This window comes from Nerophis lumbriciformis, linkage group LG19, assembly GCF_033978685.3.
Source record: "Nerophis lumbriciformis linkage group LG19, RoL_Nlum_v2.1, whole genome shotgun sequence".
Lineage (NCBI taxonomy): Eukaryota > Metazoa > Chordata > Actinopteri > Syngnathiformes > Syngnathidae > Nerophis > Nerophis lumbriciformis.
The window spans coordinates 24,233,193-24,261,006 of NC_084566.2; the positions used below are offsets into that span (position 1 = coordinate 24,233,193).

Below are 27,814 nucleotides of genomic sequence, written 5' to 3' on the forward strand. Positions count from 1 at the left end.
TAGTGGTCAATTGTACGGAATATGTACTGTACTGTGCAATCTACTAATAAAAGTCTCAATCAATCAATCAACAGGACAACTAACATTCAGTTCTAACAGTGTTCTAATCGAATGGGGATCTATAGTGAACATAACATTCTAATGAGGTTCTACACCAATATAGAACTAGTGCACAATATTCTACGGAGGTTTTAATCTAATAAGTAACACAACACAAGTGAACCTTTTTTTTAAGATTAATTAATTAATTTATTTTATTGAACAATGTACATACAAACATATATTCTCAATGTACACAAAAACCAGGGCACTTTCAACATATCTCAACAATTTCAAACCTCAATCAGGTTGAGCAAATACTGTATTTCACAAAACATGTAACGGAAAAAAAACTAAAGCAAATGAAAATAGAATATAAAAAAACAACAGTAGATAACATCTGGGAACATCTCTGCGCTGCTGACCCGTCTCCGCTCGGGATGGTGTCCTGCTGGCCCCACTATGGACTGGACTCTTACTATTATGTTGGATCCACTATGGACTGGACTCTCACAATATTATGTCAGACCCACTCGACATCCATTGCTTTCGGTCTCCCCTAGAGGGGAGACCGAAACATATGCGGTCCTCTCCAAGGTTTCTCATAGTCATTCACATCGACGTCCCACTGGGGTGAGTTTTTCCTTGCCCTTATGTGGGCTTTGTACCGAGCATGTCGTTGTGGCTTGTGCAGCCCTTTGAGACACTTGTGATTTAGGGCTATATAAATAAACATTGATTGATTGATTGATTGAATAATAAAAAAATAGGATAGCATACAAAATTCAAACAGACAAAAAAAAGACTAATATAAATCACTTTAAACAAGTGAACCTCAAACAAGGAATTGTGACCATCAGTTCTAATAATGTTTTAATCTAATATGGAACATTAAGTGAACATTGATAAGTTATGATTGCAGTTCTCATCGAGCAAAGATTTGAACATTAATAATGAACGGTGAGTCATTTGAGTTTCAAATGTGTCGTGTGACGCTACCTAACAGTGACGTCACTTCCTCAAGCATCCTGCCGCAGACATCGGCCTCGCCTCTCTCTGCATCGCTTGCTGCTCCAAACAAGCTGATCAGCTCCAAGACAAGGTCCAAGACCAAGACCGGACCGGTAAAGCCGTCGAGCAGTCATGCCAGAAACGACCAAAAGTCACGTGATCCTGCTGTCCTGCGGCAGCTTCAATCCCATCACCAAAGGACACATCCATATGTTTGGTGAGTGTTCGATCTGCGCACTGTGACGTCATGGTGAAAAAATAACACGGCGCTGTCCAGAGGCTGGTGCTGAAATGGAACGGCATCAAAATTCTTCTAGAACGCTATCTGACCCGGTTTGATTGAGTTTGCCAGGGCCTTTATTGTCCACCCCGCCCTCCTCGCTGTGGCGTACTAAATAAAACATGAACACAACCAGTACCGACACGATCACAACACAAAGGTTATGTACTCAAGATGTCTTTTCTTTAAACACTTTGACATATAGCTAATGCTAATTACATGTTTATGTATTTGCTGCGATTTATCAATTAGCTTTAGTTAGCACCATAGCATAAAAAGTTTTGGGTGGATTCTGATGTAACTTTCCAGAAATGTCAGAAACAGCATAAGGAACAAGTGTATAGATTTTGGGGGTGATCCGCATCATTTCTAGGACAGACTAAATAACTGAAAAAAAGACCAGTGATGGGACACACAAAAAGGGCCCCATGCAACAACCAACTTGGGACAGGGGGTTTTCTTTATATTTTTTGGCGGCTTTATATTTTCATTAATTTCTTTCAAATTTACAATTGACCTGTAATTATATCATCAAATTGTTTAATACATGCTGTAAGTAAAAACAATATTGTGTCGTCATCATTGATGTCCAGTAATACTTTTAAAAATCATAACATCTTCTGGTCCTGGTCCATTGAAAGCTACTCACCACTCTTACTTGTGCTAATATTATATAATTATTTGATCTTAAATTGGTTTTAAATACAGATAAAAACAAGGTACTGGTTTTCTCATTCAAAGGTGCTACTGGAAAATATTCCAAATATTGTAGCATCACATGGAAACCCTATAGAGCAGGTCTTAAATTACAAGTACTTGGGTTTTACTCTTGATCAGGAGCTTTCATTTAAAGCCCATATTAACAACCTGGTCTCTAAGCTTAGGGTAAAGCCTGGTTTCTTTTTTAGAAATAAAAACTGCTTCTCTCTTAAAGTCAGAAAGAAATTGGTGACAGCAACTATCTTGCCCGTAATTGATTATGGCGACGTGCTTTATTTTAGTGCTTCATCTAAATGCCTCCAGTCCTTGGACACTGTTTTTCACTCAGCACTAAGATTTGTTAATGGCTGTCATAGTCTCACCCACCACTGTCAACTGTATATGAAGTCAGACTTATCTTCATTTAGTGCACGCAGATACACACACATTGGCTGACTATCATTTATAAGGCTCTTTCAGGTTTAATGCCTCCATACCAGTGTACTTTGTTACAAAGAAAAAAACAGCTCTTATGCATTACGCTCTAACAATTTGTATGTTTTAACTGTTCCCCATGTACGGACTGAATTTGGCAAAAGAGCTGTTGGCATTGCTGCCCCTATGGCATGGAATGCATTGCAGACGAAACTGAAACTCACTGAACTACTTGCATTTGGAGCCTTCCATTCTGTCCTGAGGGACAGACAGCGAGAGACGTTTGCACAGTGCCTGTGTTTTTAAAAGGTGTAAATCTTTATTGTTTTACAGTTCTCTTTTATGTATTTTAAAATGTATGTCTTAACGTATTACTTTTATGAAACTACTCTGTGACATGTGGTGTTGACCTCTTGGCCAGGTCACCCTTGTGAAAGAGATCTTGATCCCAAGGGGTTTCTTCTCTGGTTAAATAAAGGTTCTAATAACGATAGAAGGGGAACGGGTTACACCTTACGTTACGAGGCTGGCACCTCTTTGTGTGTCAACCCACAGAGACAAAGAGGGTTAACTCCATACATCCGTCCATCCATCGTCCCATGCGGGTTCCCAGCTGCACTCAGACGAGAGGCAGGGTACCTGGAAAGAACCCACGCAGTCACGAGGAGAACATGCAAACTCCACACAGAAAGAACCCAGTAGCTTTTTGCTGTGAAGCACAAGTGCTAATTAACCACTATAAAACTAACACGCCCAGTTTCTTGAGACGATTCAAAGAACAAACTCTGTTTGTAAGCGACAGTCGTAGAAAACACACACTCACCGAAATAGTGATTTAATTTATATTTCGACTAATTACCTCTTCTAGGAGGTTATGAATTGGTTGGGGTTTGTTTGTCTGTTTATTTGTTAGTTGATTAGCAAAATAGCTCTGAAAGTTTTGGGTGAAGTTTATTTAAACTTTCAGGAAATGGGACAGGGAAGTTATCACATTTTGGAGATGATCCGGATCATAGTCTGGATTTGGGATTTTTGAAATAGTTTTTACTATTGGGAGATAAAGCTTTGTACATTTTTGAGCCCGTTTGTTTGGACTCACTACCTTACCTACTTGATGTGTGTGTGTGTGTGTTGTGTTAATGTGTGCAGAGAAAGCGAGAGACTACCTGCACAAAACAGGACGTTTCATCGTGATCGGAGGGATCATTTCACCGGTGCACGATTCCTATGGCAAACCAGTGAGTGTATTTGTCCACAAGGCTAATGAGATAAAACATCTTTGATTTGTATTGTATCTATGACAAAACCCTGATGTACACCTGGCTGGAGGTTGTAGAAAAGTGATGAGTCAGGACTGACAGGTTGTGTTTGCAGGGTCTGGTGTCCAGCAGGCATCGCCTGACCATGTGTCAGCTGGCTGTGCAGTCGTCTGATTGGATCCGGTGAGTCATGTGACCTGTCACAGCGTGCGTCTTGAGACAAGCTATTCTATGTGCTTCTTGTGACAGGGTGGACCCGTGGGAGTGTTACCAGGACACCTGGCAGACCACCTGTAGCGTGCTGGAGCACCACCGTGACCTCATGAAGGCGAGTGCCAGCTGCAGAATAGGTATGCCCACAACAGTCCACCGTCATCACATGTCGTTGTTGTCATCCTCAGAGAGTGACCGGCTGTATCTTGTCTAACGTCAATACGCCGTCTTCCACTCCCGTCATTGGGCAGCCACAAAACCAGGCTCCGCCTATTTACCTGAACCACAACAACATGAAGCACACGACCACTTCCGGTAAGTCCAAGTTTGCCAGCGTGAGGAAGATGACGATGAAGACTGTTTGTGTATGTCCCAGTTAAAGTTTGGGGTAAGCTGAGTGAGAGTCTGGGGAAGGTTTGCTGCGTGCGTCCTCACCTGGATCGATTCACCTTTGTGGGTGAGTGCTGGCACACAACATCACCTCAAGTGGCACACAACCACACTTCCTGTGTGTGTTTGATGCCATGTGCTCTCTGACAGATGAAAACGCCAACTTGGGACCAGCCATGACCTACGAGGAGATCGGTGAGTCTCCATCTTATGTTGCCCTTCCTTTGTGTCTCAGTAACCCCGCCTCCTCTCCTTGTAGAGTTGCGTATCTTGCTCCTGTGTGGAAGTGATCTTCTGGAATCATTCTGCATCCCTGGCCTGTGGAAGGACAGTGATGTAAGCCCCACCCCTCATCCTCCCTCCTCCCCGTATGATCATAGTCACAGCATGTGTCTCCATTAGTACACTTATGTACTTACTTAGTCTTTTAGTACATAAGTGTGTTCACGCTCGTGTACTTACACTGAATATTTTGAGTACATTGGCTGAGTGCTTTAAAATACAGTACACTGTCAGTACTAGGAAGTTGTTGTGAAAACACTCAAATGGTCCACGCACAATGATGGACACTTACCACCCTCAATAGTTGCCATCTTGGCTCCATAGCAAAAAGGGAGGGGCTAACTTGAGTGGTTGCAATTTACTATTAAAAAGATGGAAGAAGAAGAAAAACTGCAGTATTTTTATTTTAGGTATAGTAATTGCACAATGACACGTATATATTTCAAACAGCACTGTTAAATCCACTCAGGATATTAGGACAGTGCACGGTGTACTTGGGGTGGGAAGAAATATTGCAATATATCGCAATACTTTTTTTAATGATATAATATACATTTTTTTATAGATAAAAAATTGAAACACAGTAACTTAGTTTGTCCAATAAATTATTACTGTCAGCTCGTGTACATATATTGCATTTTAAGATGCATTTTAAATGTATTAACTATATAGTATATTGTGATATAATGCCATATATTGCAATATTTAAAATTCTCTTAATTAAACATCTCTAAATTAGCCTATTTTATGATCATATTCAAGGCAGAAAAGAAATGGTGCTGGTGTTTAGCTTTTCCTGGCTGCTCAGTGCACGCACAAATACGGGTAGAAACAAGATGAAGCAGTGGCAGGTGTTTCCTGTGTGTGCATACAGATGGAGGTGATCGTGGGCGATTTTGGGATAGTGGTGGTTCCTCGTGACGGCGTCGACACGGAGAGGATCATGAACCATTCGTCGGTTCTCCGCAAGCACAAGGTCCTGTCGAACCATGACAGAGACTGACGCAGTCTTTCCTTGCCCTAACCTTTGCCCCCTCTGGCTCACAGGACAACATCATTGTGGTGAAGGACGCCACCAACCATCCCATGGCCATTGTCAGCTCCACCAAGAGCAGGTAAGCGGTGTAATTTCCTATTGTGGTCAGGCTAACAGCCTGTCTTTATGTGATATGTGAAAATGGCGTGGTAAAATGCTTTGTGTTCGCCCCGGCAGACTGGCCCTGCAGCACGGCGACGGCCATGTTGTGGACTACCTGAACCAGCCGGTCATCGACTACATCCTGCAGACTCAGCTGTACATCAAGGCCTCGGGATAAAGGACCACCTTTAGGTCGTGTGACTTTGCCATCATGGCGGGGGTTGGTCACCCAACTTCCTGTTATTCATCAAGTCAGTGGATGCATGCAACACGCTCGCCAATGTGACAGCAGTATCCTCCGCCCACGTTTGTGTTGACGTTACAGTCCCTCCAGGATTTCTTGATGTTGCGATTGTGCCAATTCACGCCAATTAAACCAACTTTGTCCACTCCCCGTACCTTACTGGCGCCTTTCGGCAAATCCTTGTTAATCCAGCCAAGCAGATTTGTCCCAAGAGCACTCAAAGGCAACGCGATTCTGTAACCAATCAAATGCCCCGCCCAGACATCTTCACTTCCATGTTTACATGACACAGACATGTGGTCGTGCTATGATAATCTCTCATTGACACTCAGTCACTCACAAAAATCCCAGCTACTGTATAGACCTCAAAAGTTCCTTGATGTTCCCAACAAAGTGGCGGGTAAACTACACGCAACGTGTTGGAACCAAAATGGAATTTACGATCAAATTTTCAAGCGTAAAACCTGCACAAATGTGCACGTGAACATTTGCAACTTTTGTACGACAGAGCACACAAAGAGACAATTAAAAAAACTTTTACAAACTTTCATGTAAGTGAATTGGTCAAATGTGTAAACGTGCCAGAAGATGGAACACACGGTTGCTCAAGAGATCTATAAAATAAATTAATGAATAAAGAATATTTTGAAAATGACCTTAATAGGCATATTTGCATTGACAGTATCTCACCCTTCAATTTTTTTTATTACAGACCATCTTTGCAAGGGAGAATATATAAGCTTGGATATACTTTGGAGTACATACTGGTATACAAAATGTAATTTCTATAAGAATGTACCTTGAGAGTAGTTGTGTTGTTTACTCGTCTTTGGCTGTGAACTGTAAACATGTGTATTGTATTTTTTTCTCATGTGAAGGCTGAGATAGCATTTTTAGTCATTTCCTTGCAGGAATACATGTGTGCTTTGTTGTGGCAAATAATAAATAAAGCTTATTATGCACATTTTTGTGTGCCATGTTGGTAAGATGCTTTCTCAGTCTTTTTTTTTTTTTTACCTTTTCTCCAACAAATGTTCCAATCATAATTACAGGGTGAAAATGATAACAATGTACTGCAACTTTCACCAGATAAACCTGGCATCTTTAACCACAGTTTTTGTGAAAAACGGCAAAATCAGGAATCTCAAAACAGGCTAGCGAGATCCTGGGGGTACTGCTACATTACTGTCAATGTTCAAGAATGTTAGTTTACAGTGCAAATATTATTTAAGATTTGTTGAAATCTGTGCTTTTTGGGGTTACAATAAAAACACTGATAACAAATTAATGACGTCAAAAGCGGGTAACATATATAAAAAAAGAAAAAGACAACTTTTTAAAAAGGCTGCTGGTAAATCAGGCATTTAAGGCTGAAACAATCGCGAAAAACCTGAGTAATCCTGGGGGGACAGATATTAGCATATGTTAGCCTCATCATTAATACAACGCCAGCTGTTTGTTCAGGTGATGGGCAACAGGCCCCTTCCCCAGTTTAGAGTGGAACACGAATATTTTGACCAATAAACACTTAATATTAATTTTCAGGTGAACACATTCAGGACATAGAGTAATGGCTTTTTCCTGAATTAAAGCCCAATGGTGTTTGTTTTCAGTGGTGTGCATGCTCAGCACTTTTTTGCTTCTGGTTCTGCTGGTTCTTATTCTGGTATGAATCTTTGTAGACCAATAAAATATTACACTGTCTCTTTGTTACATTCATTTATTTGACAGATTACAAGTTAAATATTGATTGGTCACCTGATTATTTGGCAGGCAAATAGAGATGTATGTACAAATTCTTATATAAATAGAAAAATAACAAAATGTGCATGCCGTTGCTGAAGTAAGTAAGTAAGATGTGACTTCCTGTTGGAGAACGAAAAGAAGAGACTGTAGCCAAGCGTGACCAAATAGTCGCCTGTCTCACGGAAGCTCTGTGGGGGCGCCGTTAAAGCAGCCATTGGGAATGGCTCTCAGGATGTCCTCTAGGTTGGTGACGTCTGCTAAGATGGTCTCGATGTCCTGGTTAATGGTGTCCAGCTGGAGGCGCCGAGCAGCCTCCTGCGCCTCAAAGTCTCTCAGCCGGGGCCTCAGTTGACCCTCCACATCCCCGCGGATGCCTGCCATGGAGTCCTCCAGCTGCTGCAGACGTTTCGGGTCCAGCGTGCCCGGTTGGTCTGCAGTGAAAAAAAAAGAAGAGGTAAGAGGTCACCAGCGGGGGACAGCACAGCAGGTGTCGCATGTCATACTGATGTTGGCCAGCGCGTTGGTGATGTCTCGCAGCGTTTTTCCTGCAGCGTCTCTGGCCAATTTGGCATTACTTAATGCCTCTTCTGCTCCACCAAGAGCCTGCAAATGAAACATGTCAATAACGTCAGCTTTCTTTATGTTGTTTTGTCAGTCGCAATTGACCTCTCACCTCCTCGGCCTCTGCTCCCTGTCTTCTAGCGTCGTTCATCCTGTCGGCCAGATCTGTGGTGAAATCAGCGGCTTGAGTGCGCAGGTTTTCGGCACCGTCGTTTAATTTAGTGGCGTTGTTCACGAGGCCGACGTGAGATGGTAACGAACTCGCCGTTCCCTGGGGAGTCAAGTACCAGTTTGTTTTGTCAACTGAGACTTTTGGCTAAGCTAACACAAATTGCTAAGCTAGGCTAACACGTAGTACAGCACCTCCAGTGCAGGGATCAGTTTCTCCAGCATGTTGATGGAAGCCATCGCCTGGTCAGAGTCTTCAGACACACCACTCAGCAACGCTAATGTCTCTGCATTGTTTTTGTCGGCTCGCTGGATGGTTGCATTGATGATAGGAAGTCGCTTGATGGCGGCGTCCGCCAGCACTTTATTGCTATCAATCTGCTGGTCGAAGCCTGAGAACGTAGAGGTGGGAAGATGCTCAGCGCTGTAGCGCCTTTACATGTTTGTGATCATGAGTTCACCTCTGAGAGCGTTGAGGGCGCCGTCAAGCTTGTCGGTGTTGCTCCTGATGCGTTGTAGCGCACCATCAGTGTCAGCCTTGGCGGTGTTCACTCTGTCTATCAGCGTGTTCAGGCCCTGCGAAGGGTCACATGACAACTCAGACGACACCTGACGTTATATGCACTGTATACTTCCTGGTAGTCAGAGAACCAACCTGCTGAGTGCTTCTGCCCTGTGCCAAAAGATCCTGGGTGGCGACTTTGTCTCGCTGGATGTTGTCCTGCAGCGCCTCAAAACCCGCCAGATTTCCGTCCGCGGCCTCTCTCAGGAAATCCAACTTGGCTGCCATGGCGTCCGTCTCCTCCTGAGCAGGATGAGAAGTCAGCTGACGCTTGAAGAATTTCCACTATTGTCCAGGTTACCTTCATGGCGGACGGGACGTCTTTCTCCATCTTGGCAATGTCTTTCAAAGTGCCGCCTGCCATGGTCATCAGGTTTGTGGCCTCATTGCCCACATTGACCGCCCCATTCTCTAAGCCTTTTGCCCGACCCGCCATGTTGTCGTACCTGAGCAGGCGCACACACTGTCAGAACGCCAGAAGGAAAATGGAAGACGCTGTGCTGGAAATACTTACATAGTTTTCACGCCTCCAATCACATCTTTCACCTTCTTCTCCTCATTCACCAGCGTGCGCATCAACTCCAAACCTTTGTTGGCGTCGCTCAGAGCGTCCTTGGCGCTCACGTCCACTGTGTCCGCCTTCGTTAGATGTCTAACACAGACACACGTTTACATATTACTATGTATTACTGTGTTTATATTACTGCGTTTACACTACAACATTTAGACTACTACATTTACACTACTATGTTTACGGTACTACATTTACACAACAGCATTTAGACTACTACATTTAAAATACAACATTTACATTACTGTGTTTACACTACTGCAATTAGACTACTACATTCACATTACAACATTTACACTACTGTGTTTATGCCACTGCATTTACAAAACTACATTTACAACATACTTGCCAACCTTGAGACCTACGATTTCGGGAGGTGGGGGTTTGGGGCGTGGTCGGGGGCGTGGTTAAGGGGGGAGGAGTATATTGACAGCTAGAATTCACCAAGTCAAGTATTTCATATATATATATATATATATATATATATATATATATATATATATATATATATATATATATATATATATACACATTTTATATATATATATATATATATATATATATATATATATATATATATATATATATACATATACATATATATATATATATATATATATATATATATATATATATATATATAGATAGATAGATAGATAGATAGATAGATAGATAGATAGATAGATAGATAGATATATAGATATCTACATCCTGAAAATATGCAAACAAACTGTGTTTAGATAATTGATACGTCAAACTTGCATAAATAAATATTAAGGAATGTAACATAACTTGGCTTCTGAGAGTTTCAAAATGTAATGAATAAAATGCTAAAGTTGTTGATAAACAAGCAATTATTTTAATAATTAAATATGGTCATTTTAAATGAATTATTATGATAATTTAAAATCAATTATTTCAAATATGTTTATTTTAATGTATAATTCTATGGCTGGATGTAATAAGGAGTCACGAAAAAATACAAATAAAAATACAATTAATTTGGATGTTTTTAGCAAAATATAGTACAAATGTATTTAGTTTAGTTTTTTTAAATTAATAAATATATTTATTTTTAGGTAAGATAAACATAATAATACAATTTATCTCTAGTCTGGATGATTTAGTTCTTGTCACCCTGTTGTCCTCCCATCATGAAAAAAGGCTGTCCTCACTCAGGTCCGCATGGAGCTGGAGGGGGCGTGGCTTCCAGCTCCGGCTGAAAATCAGGAGATTTTCGGGAGAATACTTGTTCCGGGAGGTTTTCGGGAGAGGCGATGAATTTCGGGAGTCTCCCGGAAAATTCAGGAGGGTTGGCAAGTATGATTTACACTACTGCGTTACATTACTGCGTTTACACTATCGCATTTACACTACTACAATTACACTACCTCATTTACACTATTGTGTTTATATTAACACATTTACACTACTGCATTTAACAATGCTACATTTACAGCACTGTGTTTACGCTACTGCACTTACACTACCATATTTACACTTCTAATTTTACATTAGCACATTTACACTACCACATTGAAACTACCGCATTTACACTACTGCATTTACGCAACTAAATGTGCACTACCACATTTACACTACCACATTCGCAATTACACTACCACTTTTACACCACATTTACATTACTATTTTTAACCCTTTGTAACTGCAATGGATGGCAGTTAATTTTCTACAGCTCAACCAGGACAAAACAAAGATTTTAGTTATAGGTCCTGATGACCAGAGGGAGAAACTTTTACCAAAATTACAAGCAACACAGTCTATAAAAAATCTGGGCGTGATTTTTGACTCGCCGTCGGCTTAATGGTCGATTTTTTTAAAGTTCTATTATTAGTTTTTAAATGTCTTAATGGCCTTGGGCCTTCTTATCTATATGGCCTGCTTTTACCCTATCAACCCTCAAGGATCCTGAGGTCCTCTGGCAATGGCCTTTTAGCTTTACCGAATACCAGAACAAAGACCCACTATGACTACTATTTACATTGTAGATTGTCACTGAAGGCATCAAAACTAGACACCTGTGAAGCGAAAACCCTTTCAGGTGACTACCTCTTGAAGCTCATCGAGAGCATGCCAAGAGTGTGCAAAACAGTAATCTTAGCAAAAGGTGGCTATTTTGAAGAAACTGGAATATAAAACAGGTTTTCAGTTATTTCACATTTTTTTGTTAAGTACATAACTCCACATGTGCTCATTCATAGTTTGAATGCCTTCCGTGACAATTTACAATGTAAATAATCATGAAAATAAAGAAAACACATTGAATGAAAAGGTGTGTCCAAACTTTTGGCCTGTACTGTATATACAGATATATATATATATACATACACATACACAGGCCAAAAGTATGTACATATATTTATGTATGTATGTGTATGTGTGTATATATGTTGGGTAAGACATGATCAAATATATGTACATGTTTGGCGTTAATTTGAATTATTCTCCAGTGTGGATGCCTCAAAGGTGCTGTTTTACCTCAAATCCTCAGTGCCATGCCATGTTTTATTTTTGTCTTATTATTGTCAAAAATGCTGTATGTGTGAGTTTGAACGTGTGTGCGTGTGAATGCGTGTGTGTGTGTGTTTTCTTCTCTTCTTCTATTATTGTTATTTGTTTTGTTTGTTTGTTTTGTTTTGTACAACACTTTGTGCTTGCCACTTGCCTGTGCATGAAAAGTGCTATATAAATAAAGTTTGATTTGATTTGACTTGATACCACCACATTTACACTACCATGTAAATGTGGTATTTGCTATTTTTACCCTATTATATTTACACTAGCTCCCTGGTGCTCAATGTCACTAAGACCAAGGAGCATTGCTGTGATACCAGAGGAACGCTGGTCTCAAAGCAGTCTCCACTTTTTCAGCCCCAAGCATCGATGGTCAGCTGGTAGAGCAGGTGCAGTCCTTCCAAATATTTGGGGATGTACATTAACACCTGTTTGTCCTTCACCACAAATGCGAATGCCATTTATCTGAAAACTCAGCAGCGCTTCTACCTGCTGATGAAACTTTCAGTATTAGTAAGGACACTCTGGCTTTGATCTACAAATCAAGAACAGAATCCATACTACTTTCAACATGGCTTCCTGGTACAAATTACCTTGCATGAAACAAAATTGTCCCTCATAATTAAAAAGGCCAGTAAAACAATTGGGATCCCCCACAGACCTCTCTCACAGATCTCTACACTCAGGCAGCTACTGTACCAAGCAAGCCACCTCCATCATTCAGGACCCGACACAGCCACTGCACTCATCATACCTGCTGCTACCCTCAGGCCGCCGCTTTAAAGTCCCACTTGCCCGGAAAAACACGTTAAAAAAAACCTTTATTCTCACTGCCATTATCGCTACAAAAATAGATGAGCACCGCTGCATCATCTTTTATATCCATTATGTTTTGTGATTATGTTTTATGTCATATCTCTATTTTTGATCTCTTATTGTTTTGCTCTGTAAGTTATCTTGGAGCCTGTCGAAGATGATTTCGGTTTTGTAACAGACAGTAAAGGTTATCTATTTATCTACACAGCTGCATTTACACAATTTCATTTACCCTACTATATTTACACACTATATTTACAGTACTACATTTACATTATTGCATTTACACTACTGAATTTACAATAACACATTTACACTACTACATTTACACTACTACGTTATACTACTACGCTTAAGGTGTTCACAAAGTTCAGCGACTTGTGGGCAGCAGACTACGCGTGGAATGTCCGCAGTCATCAGAGCTATTATAGTCGGGTGCACTTCTGCGTTTTAGTTTCCTGTGAAATTTCTGCAAAATTCTTTGAATTACAGTATGTGTGTGGTGAACGCACTTATCAGCCAAGGTTGTCGCCGTCTTTGCAAACTCAGAGAGAAGGTTTGGACCAAGCGGGTCGTCTCCCACTGCAACATCCTGCATAACGAACAAAAGTTTATCATGAACTTCGTCTTGGTCATCACATGTCTTGTGTCTCAGGTGACAAAAGTCACCTAATGCAACATAATGTACGAGGGCTTACAGCCGATCGAAGGTCTGCCTTGGCGCTGTCCAGTGTGCGTTTCATGTCATCCATTAATTTTTGAAGCTGATCCGCTTTGGTCCTGTAGGTCTGCTGCCGTTTTTTTATGTCATCGGTGGCGTTTGCCATGTTCTGGACGTCTTCTTCCTCGGACAGTTGTGCTCTGCCAATGGAGGACAGACTTTGCTGCAGTTGCTTATCCAAGTCTGTTGGAGAGCATTGCAAACGTTCAGTCAACAAACGCTTCTGATCGCTTTGCTCTTGGCCCACTCATGGACGCGTGATATTACACCTGTCAGCCGCTCAACGTCGCCCTCCAGGTCGCTGACCAGCAGTAGGGCGGCACGTAACCTGGCCTCAACTTCTGCGTTGTTAGTGGGTTTGAAGCCACCGCCCATCTGCGAATTCAGCGCCTCCAGCTGTTGCATTCTGACGGCCAACAAGTCCACCTGATGTCTCAGAAGAAGATCAGGATGTTGAGGACACTGTCAGTGGAGGGAAGATGATCAGTCTTACCCCACCTCTCACCTTGTCTCTGGCTGAGTTGAAACAGGAGGGACATTCGCGGGACAACTGACATGTTTCCCCCTCAAAGCCCGGCTTGCAGCGACAACGGCCACCATCGTCACACTGGAGCGACTCGGAGCCTCGAAGGTCGCATTCACACGCTGCAGAGCAAACGTTAGCATAGTCTTCAAACCATTCCAACATCCACACACCTAGTTCATTCAGGACATTCGGACTAACAATATTACACATTCTCAAAGCAGTCATTTTCCCCTAAATCCCACATTTTCCGTCCCACAAATTCTTTCTGATTTTGAGATTTTTTTTCAAACAGATTAAAACATTTCAACATAAAAACTTTCAGCTATTTCAAATCATTCAGGCTATTTTACACATTCCCAAAATTCCAGGTTATCCTATAATGCCAACTCACGCCTGCAGGCGTCGACCACTCTGCGGTGATAGAACCCTGGCAAGCAGATGTCACATCGTCGTCCCATGGTGTTGTTGACACACCTCAGACATTCTCCACTCATACGATCGCAGCTTCCTGCCACACTGACATCGATGTGGCCGTTACACTCGCAAGGTCGGCATGGTCGCAGCCCACCAATGCCCCCTGCAGGAGAGCCATAGAACCCCTCCATACATTCGTCACAGCGAACACCTGAACATACACGAAGACAGACTTTGTTAGTTGCTTCAATAAACTGCCCTCTGGTGGTTGGGAGTGTAAACTACAGACAACCAACCTGTGGTTCCAAGTGGACAGAAATTACATCTAGGTTGCACTGATCCAACAACCAGTGAGCACGATGCTCCCTCCGGACAGGGACACCTGATGCAGTTTCTGGTCCAGAGATCCCAGTAGAACCCGTCTGGGCAGCGCTGTGTCTCATCCGCAGGGTAACAGTCGCCTGTGTTCGAGTCGCAGTCACCCCCGCCACAGCTGCAGGGCTCGCACGGGCTGAAGGCACCATTCGCGGCCTTCCGGCGCCTAAAACCTGTTGCGCATTGTTCGCAGAAGTTGCCGTCATATCCCTCTGGGCAGGCGCAAACCCGGACCCAGCTGGCCGGGACGCCATCCCCTTGCTTTGCCCACACCAGTTTCACGTTGTCAAGGTAACCTCGTCCTAGAGAGAAGCAACAGTTCAGACAGTAACAAACGGGTGGGTACTGCCAAGTCTAGGCCTAAGAATCACCTCTATCACCAAAGGTAGCCCGTATCTTGATGGCGCTGAGGTTCTGGAGGAGCGTCTGGAACTGGAAGGGGGAGAGTTGTGGACGCCACCTGCTTCCGGGCTGCTCGTCCAGTCTGAAAGCACACAAAGACTTCAATGGTTTATGTAAAGGTCCAAACAGGGTTGGTAGTGTTGGCTATAAAATGCTAATTGGCCATTTTGAGCAAGGTAAACAACATGATTTGACCCAAAGTTTCTGACCCTCACCAAGGAGTCATTATTTCATGTCACATACACCATGAGTTGAGTCCTGGTCAAACCTGGATCCGCTTTTGGCTTTAGACTCAGTTCCAGAGCGCCGCGTGTCATGCAGCTATTAATGTAAGAGCAGCGGATTCCTGTTTTGTTTCTACTTGCTGGAGCGCCAGGAATGTTCCCGCTTCTCCCACAACACCTTCACGCGGCAGCCAGAACCCGACTAAGTGGGCGTAGCTCTCACCTGAAGGTGTAGTTGAGCTTCTGTCCGCAGGGAACTACTGAGCGCAGGTCGCCCAGCGAGGCAGATACTCTATGACCGGAACCTTCCAGAATTACATCGTTCATAGACGGGTGTGGAATGCCACGATCCAGACGCAATGAGAAGGACAAGTTCTGGCCGTAACTTAGCAACCTGTTGCCCAGGAAGGAAGCTGGAGGAAAAAAACAAGACTGGGGTCAGTGGAAGGAGAGGAAGAGGGATGCAGGTTGCTGTCATTCACACCTGGAGCATACAGGTAGACCGGCAGACTGTTCCTGGACATGACCTCTACATCCTGGTGCTTTGGGGACCAGCGATAGTGGACATCTGCTGGGGTGAGGCCTTGTGAAGTCGCCGCCTTCCAATCTTCTGTTCCTGGAAACACAACATGTCACGACTGCTGTTCCTCCAGGCTTTTATTGTAAAATGAATGTCAGAAAGCAAAGGGTGTGGCGACGAAAGGTTACCGAGTGCAAAGTTGGAGGTGATGTTGTGGACTGTGTAAGTGGACTGAGGGGAACATTGGCTGCTGTGACCGTAGCAGAAACACAATGGAGCACCAGAATCTTCGCTGCGTCGGCGCCTGCAAACAACATGGAACAGGATGTTTAGAGAAAATAAAGTTTCACTTAATTTCTGGTCCAAGGTTCATGAGGACCAACCTCTGTAAGCAGCCATTGGGTCCGATTGCTCCATCTGGGCAGCGGTTGCACTTTTGTCCCGTGACACCTTCTTTGCAAGTACAACGCCCCCTGTGGTCACACATGGTACCAATGGAACCTGGAAGATCAGAGGTTGAATGAGGCTATATCTGTGATGCGTTCAGGTAACAGTTATGTCACACGGGTAACTGACCTCCGGTGTGGCAGCCACACGGTATGCAGCTCAGTGACGCTCCCTGCTGGTAGAAGCCATCTTTGCAGCGCTCGCAGTGGCGGCCTTCACTATTCCCCTCGCAAGTGACACAACGCAGGCCCAGCTTGTCCCGCAGGCACTGCCCAGATCGGCCATTGCATTCACAGTGGAACCCTGTTGGACAAATAGCATTGATTGATTGGTTTAAACTTTTATTAGTAGATTGCACAGTACAGTACATATTCCGTACAATTGACTACTAAATGGTAACACCCGAATAAGTTTTTCAACTTGTTTAAGTCGGGGTCCACGTTAATCAATTCATGGTAACACTATCATATCTGTAAAAGTCTCTCTCACGTGACCTGTGTGTCAGCCCTCAAGGACACCTTGGGACAAAAACATGATCCGTGTGCCGGTCAACAACACACACTGACAGCATAAGCGCCATAGGATAACTGGGGAACTTGAATCAAAGTCTAGACCTGATAGAGCGCTGGCAGTGAGTTCAAGGAGCGTCTATTTGCCTCAGCGCTGGGGCGAAGTTCACATACATTAAGGAGAGATGTCATGTGACAACTAAGACGTTGCCGCTGGTGCTTTCAAGACAACAGTGTAAAAGTCAAAGGTAAATGCCGCCTACAAATATTTAGTTTGACCCTTGGTCTAATTGGTTGTCACGGTAACAGGAAAACATGACTTACGGTTGGTGGCTGTGACGGCGCAAAGGGCGAAGAAAAGTGTATATAGCGACATCCAGCTGACCTCCATGTCGTCTTCTTATCAAACGCCAGTCCAAAATCCTGGTGGATCTCCAGTAGTCGACTTTTAAGTGCAGTGCTGCTGCACGTCAGGACACGCAGCGCATACTCACACATGAGTGTGTGCTGGGCGTTGTTCTGCCATTCGTCAGACCAAGAAGTCTGTATGTATTCACCCCAACCCATCAACCCAGATCAACGTTGCTGCATTGTGAAAAAGCACATGTTGTTGAACGCCTCATGGACATTAGCATGGTATTAACTCCTGAACGCCTCATGGACATTAATTAACACAGAATGTTTAGCAGCACTTTAACATATCATTGAGATGAGCATAGAATGTTTATTCTCGCTGCCTGATTTACAGGACGTTGCATTACATTAAAACACTCTCACAAGGAGTGTGCACATGTTACACACATCCATATAGCCTACCTGACACACACACACACACACACACACCCTGATAGACAGATAGACACTTACTCACATTTACTCACGCGTACACACACACATTGTCTATTTCCACAGGCCTAAACAACATGGTCACACCCAACCCGTTTGTTACTGTGCCTACACACAGTTGCGCACACACAGGTATTCAGTGTGTTAAATTCCAAACAAAATTGTTAGCGCCATCTGCAGTTGAAAGGCCACATGGCCAGTCAGGACAACTTGCTTGTGTGAGTATTTGTCCCAAGTTATGTTTTTTTTAAAACAATGTATTTATTAATTTCCCCAGGTTTTTATGAGAGACATTGACAATAGACAAAAAACACCAACATGACATCCCACAAGCCCATAAACAAATGAAAGTGGTTGCTATACAGCCATTGTTTAATATATTCCAGTAAAGCTTTCCACTTCTTTCAAACTTCTCTGCCTTACGTCCGGTAACAAAAGTCAGTTTTCCCATGTGACATAGTTTATCTTTTTTTTTTATCCACACATTTATTATTTCAACAATAGTGCAGTCAGCTGTTCAGTTTTACAGTAGGTCCTTATGTATTATTAGTATGTATGGTAATAATAACCTCATCCTTGTGTTAATAGTTTGTTTCTGGGCTTTAAGGCATGCTCTCTTCCATTCTTCTTCTGACATAGTCTCAACGTCAGAGTTCCACACCTCTAATCTGTCAGATGATTCATCATCATTTCATAATACATATTAACAAATTACAGCATTTCCCTTCTAATGTGAAATTGTGACATGTTCCAAAATAAAAAAAGAAAGATTTGGGTAAATCATGTTTTTTATTATGTGGTAATTATATGTACATATCACCAACCTTTCCAATTAATGCCCTTCTCACACACTTATTTGACTTCAGTGTTTGAGTTTTGAATTAACACTGGGACATTGGGTGAGTGTCTTCATATGTTGATGTGCTTTGTATCAAATATCAAAATTATTTCTCAGGAAGGAGTTTTTATCTTTTTTCCAGAGCTCTGCTGAATGTAATGTAAAATAAAATTTAACAAGGAAGGTTTAGAACTGATGTTTGTTCTATGGACAAGCGTGTTGCGGTCTGCTTTGTAACAGATCATTGTTGAACGTAGCTGGGCAGCCTCTTAATGTCATTCCATCTATCCATTTTCTGCCACTTGTCCCTTTCGGGGTTGCGGGGGTATTTAAGGTATATGGTAACCTGATTCTCAACCTGGATTTTTACTGTTCCAAATGAATAGCAAAGATGCAATTTTTTATTTATTATCTTTAAAAAAAAAAAAGTTATACAACCAATTATTGAAACAGGCAGGGTCATCCAGCGATCAAGTGATTCCTTTGCGTCTTCAATTAAAAAGATGATCATTTGAATGGGAAATTGTTTTCATTAAGCGTGTAATCTTGACCCCAATTTATGTAAATCCATTTTTGGCATTAATACATTTAGTTTTATAACTGGGTTTGACATGTCCTCCTAATTTAAAATGGTTGGTATTGTAGCCTGTAGATAATTGTTGAAATATGTCTACAGCATGTAATCAACTCAAATTGGAATAATTTAATTTAATTAAGAAATGATGTTCAAGTCCATAGATGACTGAACATATACTTTTCTCTGTCTACTGTGTTTTTCTTCTTCATTTTTCATACATAGAATATAGAACCCATTTTACATCATTAAATCCTTGGCGTTTCAGTACAAAACCTGTTCAATCATTATGTAGCAAAAGTGGTAAAAGTAAGTTAATAACCTCGTTGCAGACCATATTTGAACTATAACATACCATCAAAGTTCAGGTGGAAAAAAACTATAGGTTGTAAGATCAGTAATATAACTGCCAGTTGTTGCAAGGTTGAGAGGACTTTGTTTTTCAATTCAACATTTTTAACAATGAAGTACTGTAATGAACTTGTGTTTGATTGTTCTATCCTTACATTTACTGGACTTATTAGTGCTTTGATTTTGAAACTTCTTCAAAGGTTAAAACTCATATGTAATTATTTTTTCTTTCTCAACGTTTGAAATCAATTTTGATTAATTAATTCATTTTGTTCTGATAATGTTTGAGATATTTCTAATTGATATAAAATGGATATCCTGTACTCTCTAAATAGATCATGTATTTTCAATGCATCCATAGTGAAGTCCCCTGATGAATTTATTGAAATAATATGAATTTTAAACAATTGATAGCTCATCAGATTGTATTACTTACATTTGCCAAGATAGCAACTTTTCTTCTCGCTAACAATTCCGCTCGAACCAAAGAAGATAAAATCAAAATCATAGCTTCTATTTTCTTCTTAGGAGAAGTCGGTCGTTCGTTTGTATCAAGATTTATTTCTCAGTTTTTAATTTACCTTTTTTAAGGTTTCCGTTCTGTTCTTTTTTCTTTGGCTTTAGAGTTTGTATAACTGTTGGTTTCTCCTCATTTTATGTCTTGTCCCCATAATTTCCCCCCATCTAAATGTTAAATCTAAACCTAAATCATAAACACAAATCTTAAATCTAAATGTGAGCGCTAAATGTTAAAGCTAAATATAAATGTTAAATCTAAACCCAAATATAAATGTGAGCACTAAATCTTTCGCCAAGTGTAAAGATGAATACATATAGAATGTCAATATTCCACCAAACCGACGCCTCTCGGCTGCAAAGAGGCGCCCACAACTCTGCTTCTCAGTGCACACACTACACTTACTGCTAAAGAAGGAAACATGACACGTGTTTAATCACAAATAACGCCAATAAAGTTGTATATTAAAAAAAAAGGTTGCTCCAAACATGTGAGTATGCAAGGTGTGTTGCATAAAGACAATTAGACACTCAAACATGTCGACGCTGCACTTCTGCGTTTGACAATGAATGGACTTGCTTATTACACCGAGGCATGCAGTGTGCATGAATACACATATTTCCATTTGTATGTATCTTTCATCATTTTACTGCACTCTAACTTCATGATAATGTCACATATCGCTGGAAACAACGCGGTCACTGTCATATAAGGTTGCTGCAAGGAACAGCCTATTTACAGCCTAGCTTTGGATCGGTTCTGAAGAATATGTCTTAATTGTGAGCTAAATGGTAAAAACATGATCATGGTGAGTGTGAAGTCGTCATTTGGTAAGAAGTTCGGATCCGGCGCATGTTGTTATGCGCCTTTTAATATGCCTATTTTCCATCAGGGGACGGCGTGGCAAAGTTGGTAGAGTGGCCGTGCCAGCAATCGGAGGGTTGCTGGTTACTGGGGTTCAATCCCCACCTTCTACAATCCTAGTCACGTCCGTTGTGTCCTTGGGCAAGACACTTCACCCCTTGCTCCTGATGGCTGCTGGTTAACGCCTTGCATGGCAGCTCCCGCCATCAGTGTGTGAATGTGTGTTTGAATGAGTGAATGAGGAAATACTGTCAAAGCGCTTTGAGTACCTTGAAGGTAGAAAAGCGCTATACAAGTACAACCCATTTATCATTTATTTATCTTCCTTCTCCTCGCAGCACTACACAGCACCACTGTCTGATTGATGGGCACGTCTCGGCTCGTCGAGAAGCGTGATTTCAAAGGTTTAGATGAAGAGAAAGCTGACTTAAATTCACTTTCACTATAATCGTGTTTTTACCATTTAGCTCACAATTTAGACATTTTTAGACTATTCTTAGAGCAATGTAATGTTCATTTGTGACACAATCATGAAGTAAGAGCGCACCGAAAAGATGAAAGACATATACAAATTAGAAATAGCTGTATTCAAAAAGACTGCATGCCTCGGTGTAAGAAGCAATTCCGTTCATTGTCAAACGCAGAAGAATCAGAATCAGAAATACTTTATTAATCACCGAGGGGAAATTCAGATTTTCAATCCCATTCAAGAGCAGACATACACTACAGGGAGGCAGAACAGGAACGCTGATGGGTCTGCCAACTTCCGGCGTCCCTTAGAAAGGTGGGGGAAAGGTAAACACTGGTGGGAGGCGGAGTGGATGAGTAAAAAAATGTTCAGTCTCAGACTGAGCTCCTGGGGAGGGGGTCCAGACTGAGGACAAGAAAAAAAATGAATAGCCATTAGCACACATAAACAGGTTACATCGAATCAACAAAACTTGCAACAGAGGGAGGGAGTGGGAGCTACGGTGGCAGGCTGCTGCTATCTAAAGCACTGCTCAGCTGTCCATCACCCCTGGGTGTGTACATATGTGTGTGTGCATATGCCCATTGTCCAGGGTGTAGTGTCATTGTGTCTATTGGCCTGCAGGCGTTACGAGCAAAGTTCAACTCCCAGGTGTTGTTGAAGGAGGGAGGGAGGTTTGAGCGGCTATCACTGAGGTGTCCTCGGGGTATGTTTTCAGAACAGCCTTCTTCTGTTATGAGCAGCGTCAAGGCCATTTGAGGGAGTCGACTCGTAGATAAGGATTGTTGTTTTCCAAGCGGGCAGACATTTTATTGGCTTGTCTGATTTAATTGTCCAGGCTGGCTCTCAAGGTGATCAATTTTCACATTTCAGTAAGCCTCTCAGTGATGTGATCCAACTTACGATTCATTTCAGAAATCGCCACAGTCTGTGTTCCCACAGCTCGACCCATGCCTTCCATTGTGACGGGCAGCCATTGGGCTCCTTGAATGGCTGCCATTGTCTTCCATAATTTAAACAATACACCAAAGCAATGCCAAGCCCAATCAGCAGATGCCCTGCGATCACGGTTCCAAATAGGTCGATGTCTTCCACATCCTCGACGTAAAGCACTGAGAGGCACATGATTCTTTATTTCTCCCAGGAGTCCCTCACGTACCTCGCAGCAATTGTTCCGTCAGGGCAGCCAGGCTCCTCCGAACCTCTTTTCCTTGTTGAGAAGATTTTGTCAATTGAGGCGAGAGTCCAGTTTATCAATTCCATGTTAGGTGTTTAGATTTTGGAGGACAGCACAGAGAAAGAGGCTGTTAAAAAGTATAGACAAGACAATGCGACCGCCTCCACCAATTGCCAAGCCAGAAAAAAAGTGCAGCGTCGACGTGTTTCAGTGTCTAATTGTCTTCATGCAACACACCATGCACTCCCACACGATTGGAGCAAAAAATGTTTTTAATTATGCAACTTTATTGACATTATTTGTCATTAAGCATATCATGTTTCCTTCTTCTGCAGTAGGAAAGGTGTAGGAGTGTCAGCACTGAGAGACAGCGATGTGGGCGCGGTTTTGTGGCTGAGAGGCCTCGCGTTTTGGTGGAATCTCATATTCAGATTTAGATTTAAGTTTAGATTTAACATTTAGCACTCACATTTAGATTTAAGATTTATATTTAACATTTAGGTTTAGTTATAAGATGTAGGTTTAGATTTTACATTTAGGTTCAGATTTAACATTTATGTTTAGATTTATTATTTATCGTTCACATTTCGATTTAAATTTAGATTTAAGATTTAGGTTTAGATTTAACATTTAGCGCTCACATTTAACATTCCGCGCTCACATTTACATCTAAGATTTAGGTTTAGAGATTACATTTAGGTTTAGATTTAACATATAGATTTAAAAGTAAGATGTAGGTTTAGATCAGGGGTCCCCAAACTACGGCCCGTTGGCCGGATCCGGCCCCCCAGCATCCAAAATCCGGCCCAGAGGAAGTCCCAAGTTAAAAAAAAAGTTTTTTTTTTTAATCTTTCCTTTCTAATCCATTTTCTACCGCTTGTTACTCTTGGTGTCTCCTAGCCGCTCAGGCAAATCATATTGTCTAAAAATTAATGTTCCCATCGATAACCATTAACAATGTTAAATGTTGATGAACATCAATGTTAATTGATGTTAAATGACAAAACGGATTATAAAGACAATGTATATATATATATATATATATATATATATATATATATATATATATATATATATATATATATATATATATATATATATATATATATATATACACATATATATACAGCCTGGCCCCCGGCCACATTTTTTTAACCCAATGCAGCCCCCTAGTCAAAAAGGTTGGGCACCCCTGGTTTAGATTGAACATTTAGATATAATATTCAGAGTCAACATTTAATTTAAACTTAAATTTGATAGAAATTAACAAAATCTGAGAAAAGTGAGTTACATCTGGGAAAAGTGAGTTATCTGAGAAATATTTCTGCTGGAAAAGTGTGACTTAACTTTTACATTCGGCACTTCGTAACTGTTTGTCAAGTGCACGGTATATGCCAATTTCGACGACTTTCTGCATTTAGATCTGTTTTTAGCGACCACTGATTCCATCCGTGATTCCGCTTAAATATATGATTTTGTTTACTTCCGCGTACCTTCAAACCGGAAGTGAAGTGAAGTGAAGTGAATTACATTTATATAGCGCTTTTTCTCAAGTGACTCAAGGCGCTTTACATTGTGAAAACCCACATTTCGACTCCGATTGGCTGTTCCACCGTGTCTTTTTTATGCTTTGCAGCGGCACCTGAATGAATGTGACGACCGTCAGCTGGATAAAAACTGTACCCATAGCAGTATCATTAATCCGGAATTCTAACAATCCGCTTGGACCGACCCAATCAAGAACTGGTACCTAAAAATACCGGTACTCTGTATAATAATAATAATAATGAATTTGATTTATATAGCGCTTTTCTATCAACTAGATACTCAAAGCGCTCATAGAGAAGTGAGAACCCATCATTCATTTACTCCACATTCACACCTGGTGGTGGCAATATGGTATACATCCTTAATCAGAATAAAAAACAATTCTTATAACACCTTTATGTCTGAGGGCGTTAAATGTGATTCCTGAACAAATACTATTTTTGATTTAAGATAACATATTACCATTTGCTTTGAGTTTTCAAAGAGGATAGTGGGCTTTGTATATTTTGTAACATTCTGTGTACCAAGGCAAACCTCCATCCATCCATCCATTTTCTACCGCTTATTCCCTTCTGGGTTGCGGGGGGTGCTGGAGCCTATCTCAGCTACAATCGGGCGGAAGGCGGGGTACACCCTGGACAAGTCGCCACCTCATCGCAGGGCCAACACAGATAGACAGACAACATTCACACTCACGTTCACACCCTAGGGACCATTTAGTATTGCCAATCAACCTATCCCCAGGTGCATGTCTTTGGAGGTGGGAGGAAGCCGGAGTACCCGGAGAGAAACCACGCAGTCACGGGGAGAACATGCAAACTCCACACAGAAAGATCCCGAGGCCGGGATTGAACTCACGACTACTCAGGACCTTCGTATTGTGAGGCAGACGCACTAACCCCTCTTGCACCGTGCTGCAAGGCAAACCTAATTCCTGAAAACGTTGTTTACAATAGCCTTTGAAAATGAATGGTATTCTAAAATGGGGATGAGCTGTGCATCCTTTTCTCGGTCATGTCGCTAAGCAACAGTCTTTATTTTGTTCACACACTTCTGCACTTTCAGTCTGTTACAGTTTTGTTTGTATTTGTTTATTTGAAGGACAATGTGCAGTTACATTAAGAAGATGGCCTCACCAGATTTAGCACCATGCTAGTTTCCATCTGTAGTCCTTTTATGGTGCATCTAACATCCACAACAAAATTACACAGGATTGAAAATTCACAACAATATTAAAATTACATAATGATAAACAATTTAAAATACAAGTACAATACATAGAGGGTATGTGAACTACAAATCAGGGGGCGGTCAAGTTACAGTATTTTAGCAGCTTAATTTAAAAGTGCAGAAGTATATAAAGTGTAGCAGTTTTTATCAAAGTCCACATACAGTGCAGTAGCCATCAGATGATATACATAAGGGTATCATTCAATAGCTATATACCCCATTGATATTGCATACATAAAATAGTTTGCGATGTTACAAGGTTGGAATGGTACTGCTCCCGCCAGGGTATCATCTGATGGTCAACTACCTGCCTGGTGTTGCTAATGTGAGCAAGACTGGTGGTCTAAAAGCCTGTCTTTAACTGCTTGTGAGAAACTGTGAAAACTAGAGTTGTTCTTTAGATTTGTCTGGGAGACCATTCCATTCTTTGATGGCTTGATATGAAATTCCACAAATGTAATGTTTTAAGAGTTAACCCAAGAGCCTTTTACATTAACCTGTGCCCGCGTAAACAGTTAGAATGGTATACATTAGCATTGTTAGTATTTTAATTTTGTTTGTATAAACCTTAAGATAAAATAGGTAGCATTTAGCACTTAATAACAAGGGACTTGTGCTTGCTGGCGTATTGTTTTGATTGTTTCCTGCAGGGGGCGCTAAGTTACTATCATGTTATAGTTCAGAGGCCTCTAAAAGTCAGGATAAGACATCTTACACTACCCTAAACAAGTTATTATATTCTTATAAAAGGTCAAGTGTAAAACATTTGATTGCCGTTGATTAAAAATGTCATTATGTGTGTTTCTGTAAGCTGAGTAGATAACTTCTTGTCATGTCTTTAAATAAAGGAAACAATGACTTACATTTAAACTGTATTCTTTTTCTTGTTTATCTGTTGTTTAAAGCAGACCCTCTGGTTAGCTTAGCTTCAACACACTAGACCGCAAGTCAAACTGCTCACTTGGATATAGCTAGTTATAGTACCGTTTGTACTGTAAGTATAGTACAAACATACATATACACATACTGTACATATACATTCACTGTACAAACATACATATACACATTCTGTACATATGCATACATACAGTCATGCACATAATCACGTTTCATCAAACATATATTAACGTTGTTGCTCTAGGGGAAACTGGGTAACACATGGCACACTGACAAAGCTTAACCTATTGTTACTATAGCAATCTACAAGGTTAATATAGGTTGCTTCTCTTTCTTCCCCTCAATTTTTCTGCATTCTTTTGTATCTCTAGTTATCATTATGTATATGCATTGTTGCATTTGAACAACTGTATTGTTGATAATAGAGGTAAATTATTGGTATTGTTCATAATCAATAGCGCTATTTCAATTGGTATTTGTATTGCTCCATTTGTAGTGTACCGTAATAATGCTCATTGTTGTCTCTGTATTATTATTTATTTCGCTAATTGCTTCTTTGCTATCACTTTTACCATCATATTTGTACATATCGTATTTGCTGATGTTGCTCTATTGTTGTTGTTGTTATTGTTGTGTTTGCTGTTGTTGTTGTTGTCTCTCTGTCTAACCCCCCTCTTGTCCCCACAATCCCCCCTCTGTCTACCTTTTTTTCTCTTTCTATCCCCTCCTGCTCCGGCCCGGCTACACCAAATGATAATATAAATCCATTTCATAAAGTCAAATACAAATTGTCATGTCTGTATTATCATGTTTTGTTTTAAGTCATGTTTTGTTTAGTTTCTGTCTTTTCACTCCCTTGTCTGGTCACCATAGCAACCATTAGTTTTCACCTGTCACGTCACGCACCTGTTTCACGTCTTGAGTCACGCACCTGTTTTCGTTAATCATGTCCATAGTATTTAAGTTAATTCATTTTCTGTTGTTCGGCTGACGACCTCGCACCCCATATATGCTTCTGCACACCCTTATGATCCTTGCTGCTCCTTTTTCATGCCGGTTCCATGCCAAGTAAGTTTTTGTTTCTCAAGCCACAGTTAATGTTTTGTTTAATTGTTCATAGTTTCCGCCACTGTGCGTGCTTTTCATTTGTACTTTTTTGCTATAGTCTTTTGGTTTCATAGCTTATTCTCCGCCATTGTGCGCGCTTTTTGTTTGATCTTTTTTTAATAAATAAATCATGTACCTTGGTTCCCGTCTCGCCCGTGCCAACTTTCCGTTGCATCCCGGAAAAGCAAACTCCAAAGATCAAGTCCTGACACAAATAAGGCAACAAGAGAAGTATCCTACACTTCTCTTTTGTAAAGTAAACCTGAACAGCCGATATAGGCATCTAATCAACTATATGATTTGCCTGAG

General features: G+C 41.2%; 2 protein-coding genes across 2 annotated transcripts; one reads left to right on the top strand and one right to left on the bottom strand.

The window, feature by feature from the left end:
- The first annotated feature begins 1,041 nt into the window (after positions 1-1,041).
- On the top strand, positions 1,042-7,694 carry nmnat2 (nicotinamide nucleotide adenylyltransferase 2). Its single transcript, XM_061979193.2, has 11 exons — positions 1,042-1,267; positions 3,614-3,702; positions 3,839-3,906; positions 3,973-4,051; positions 4,125-4,251; positions 4,313-4,393; positions 4,477-4,521; positions 4,586-4,662; positions 5,483-5,584; positions 5,656-5,723; positions 5,822-7,694. Exons 1-11 carry the CDS (start codon positions 1,183-1,185, stop codon positions 5,922-5,924), a joined length of 924 nt encoding a protein of 307 aa, XP_061835177.1. The 5' UTR covers positions 1,042-1,182; the 3' UTR covers positions 5,925-7,694.
- Positions 7,695-27,716, bottom strand: lamc2 (laminin, gamma 2). Its single transcript, XM_072915208.1, has 22 exons — positions 27,642-27,716; positions 17,412-17,672; positions 16,708-16,881; positions 16,515-16,632; positions 16,320-16,435; positions 16,096-16,227; positions 15,835-16,024; positions 15,357-15,469; positions 14,907-15,287; positions 14,588-14,821; positions 14,176-14,315; positions 13,940-14,096; positions 13,648-13,853; positions 13,462-13,541; positions 9,542-9,679; positions 9,329-9,473; positions 9,121-9,270; positions 8,927-9,041; positions 8,661-8,857; positions 8,410-8,568; positions 8,240-8,339; positions 7,695-8,167 (listed from the first exon to the last, which is right to left on the bottom strand). Exons 2-22 carry the CDS (start codon positions 17,476-17,478, stop codon positions 7,914-7,916), a joined length of 3,366 nt encoding a protein of 1,121 aa, XP_072771309.1. The 5' UTR covers positions 17,479-17,672; positions 27,642-27,716; the 3' UTR covers positions 7,695-7,913.
- Positions 27,717-27,814: the final 98 nt, after the last annotated feature.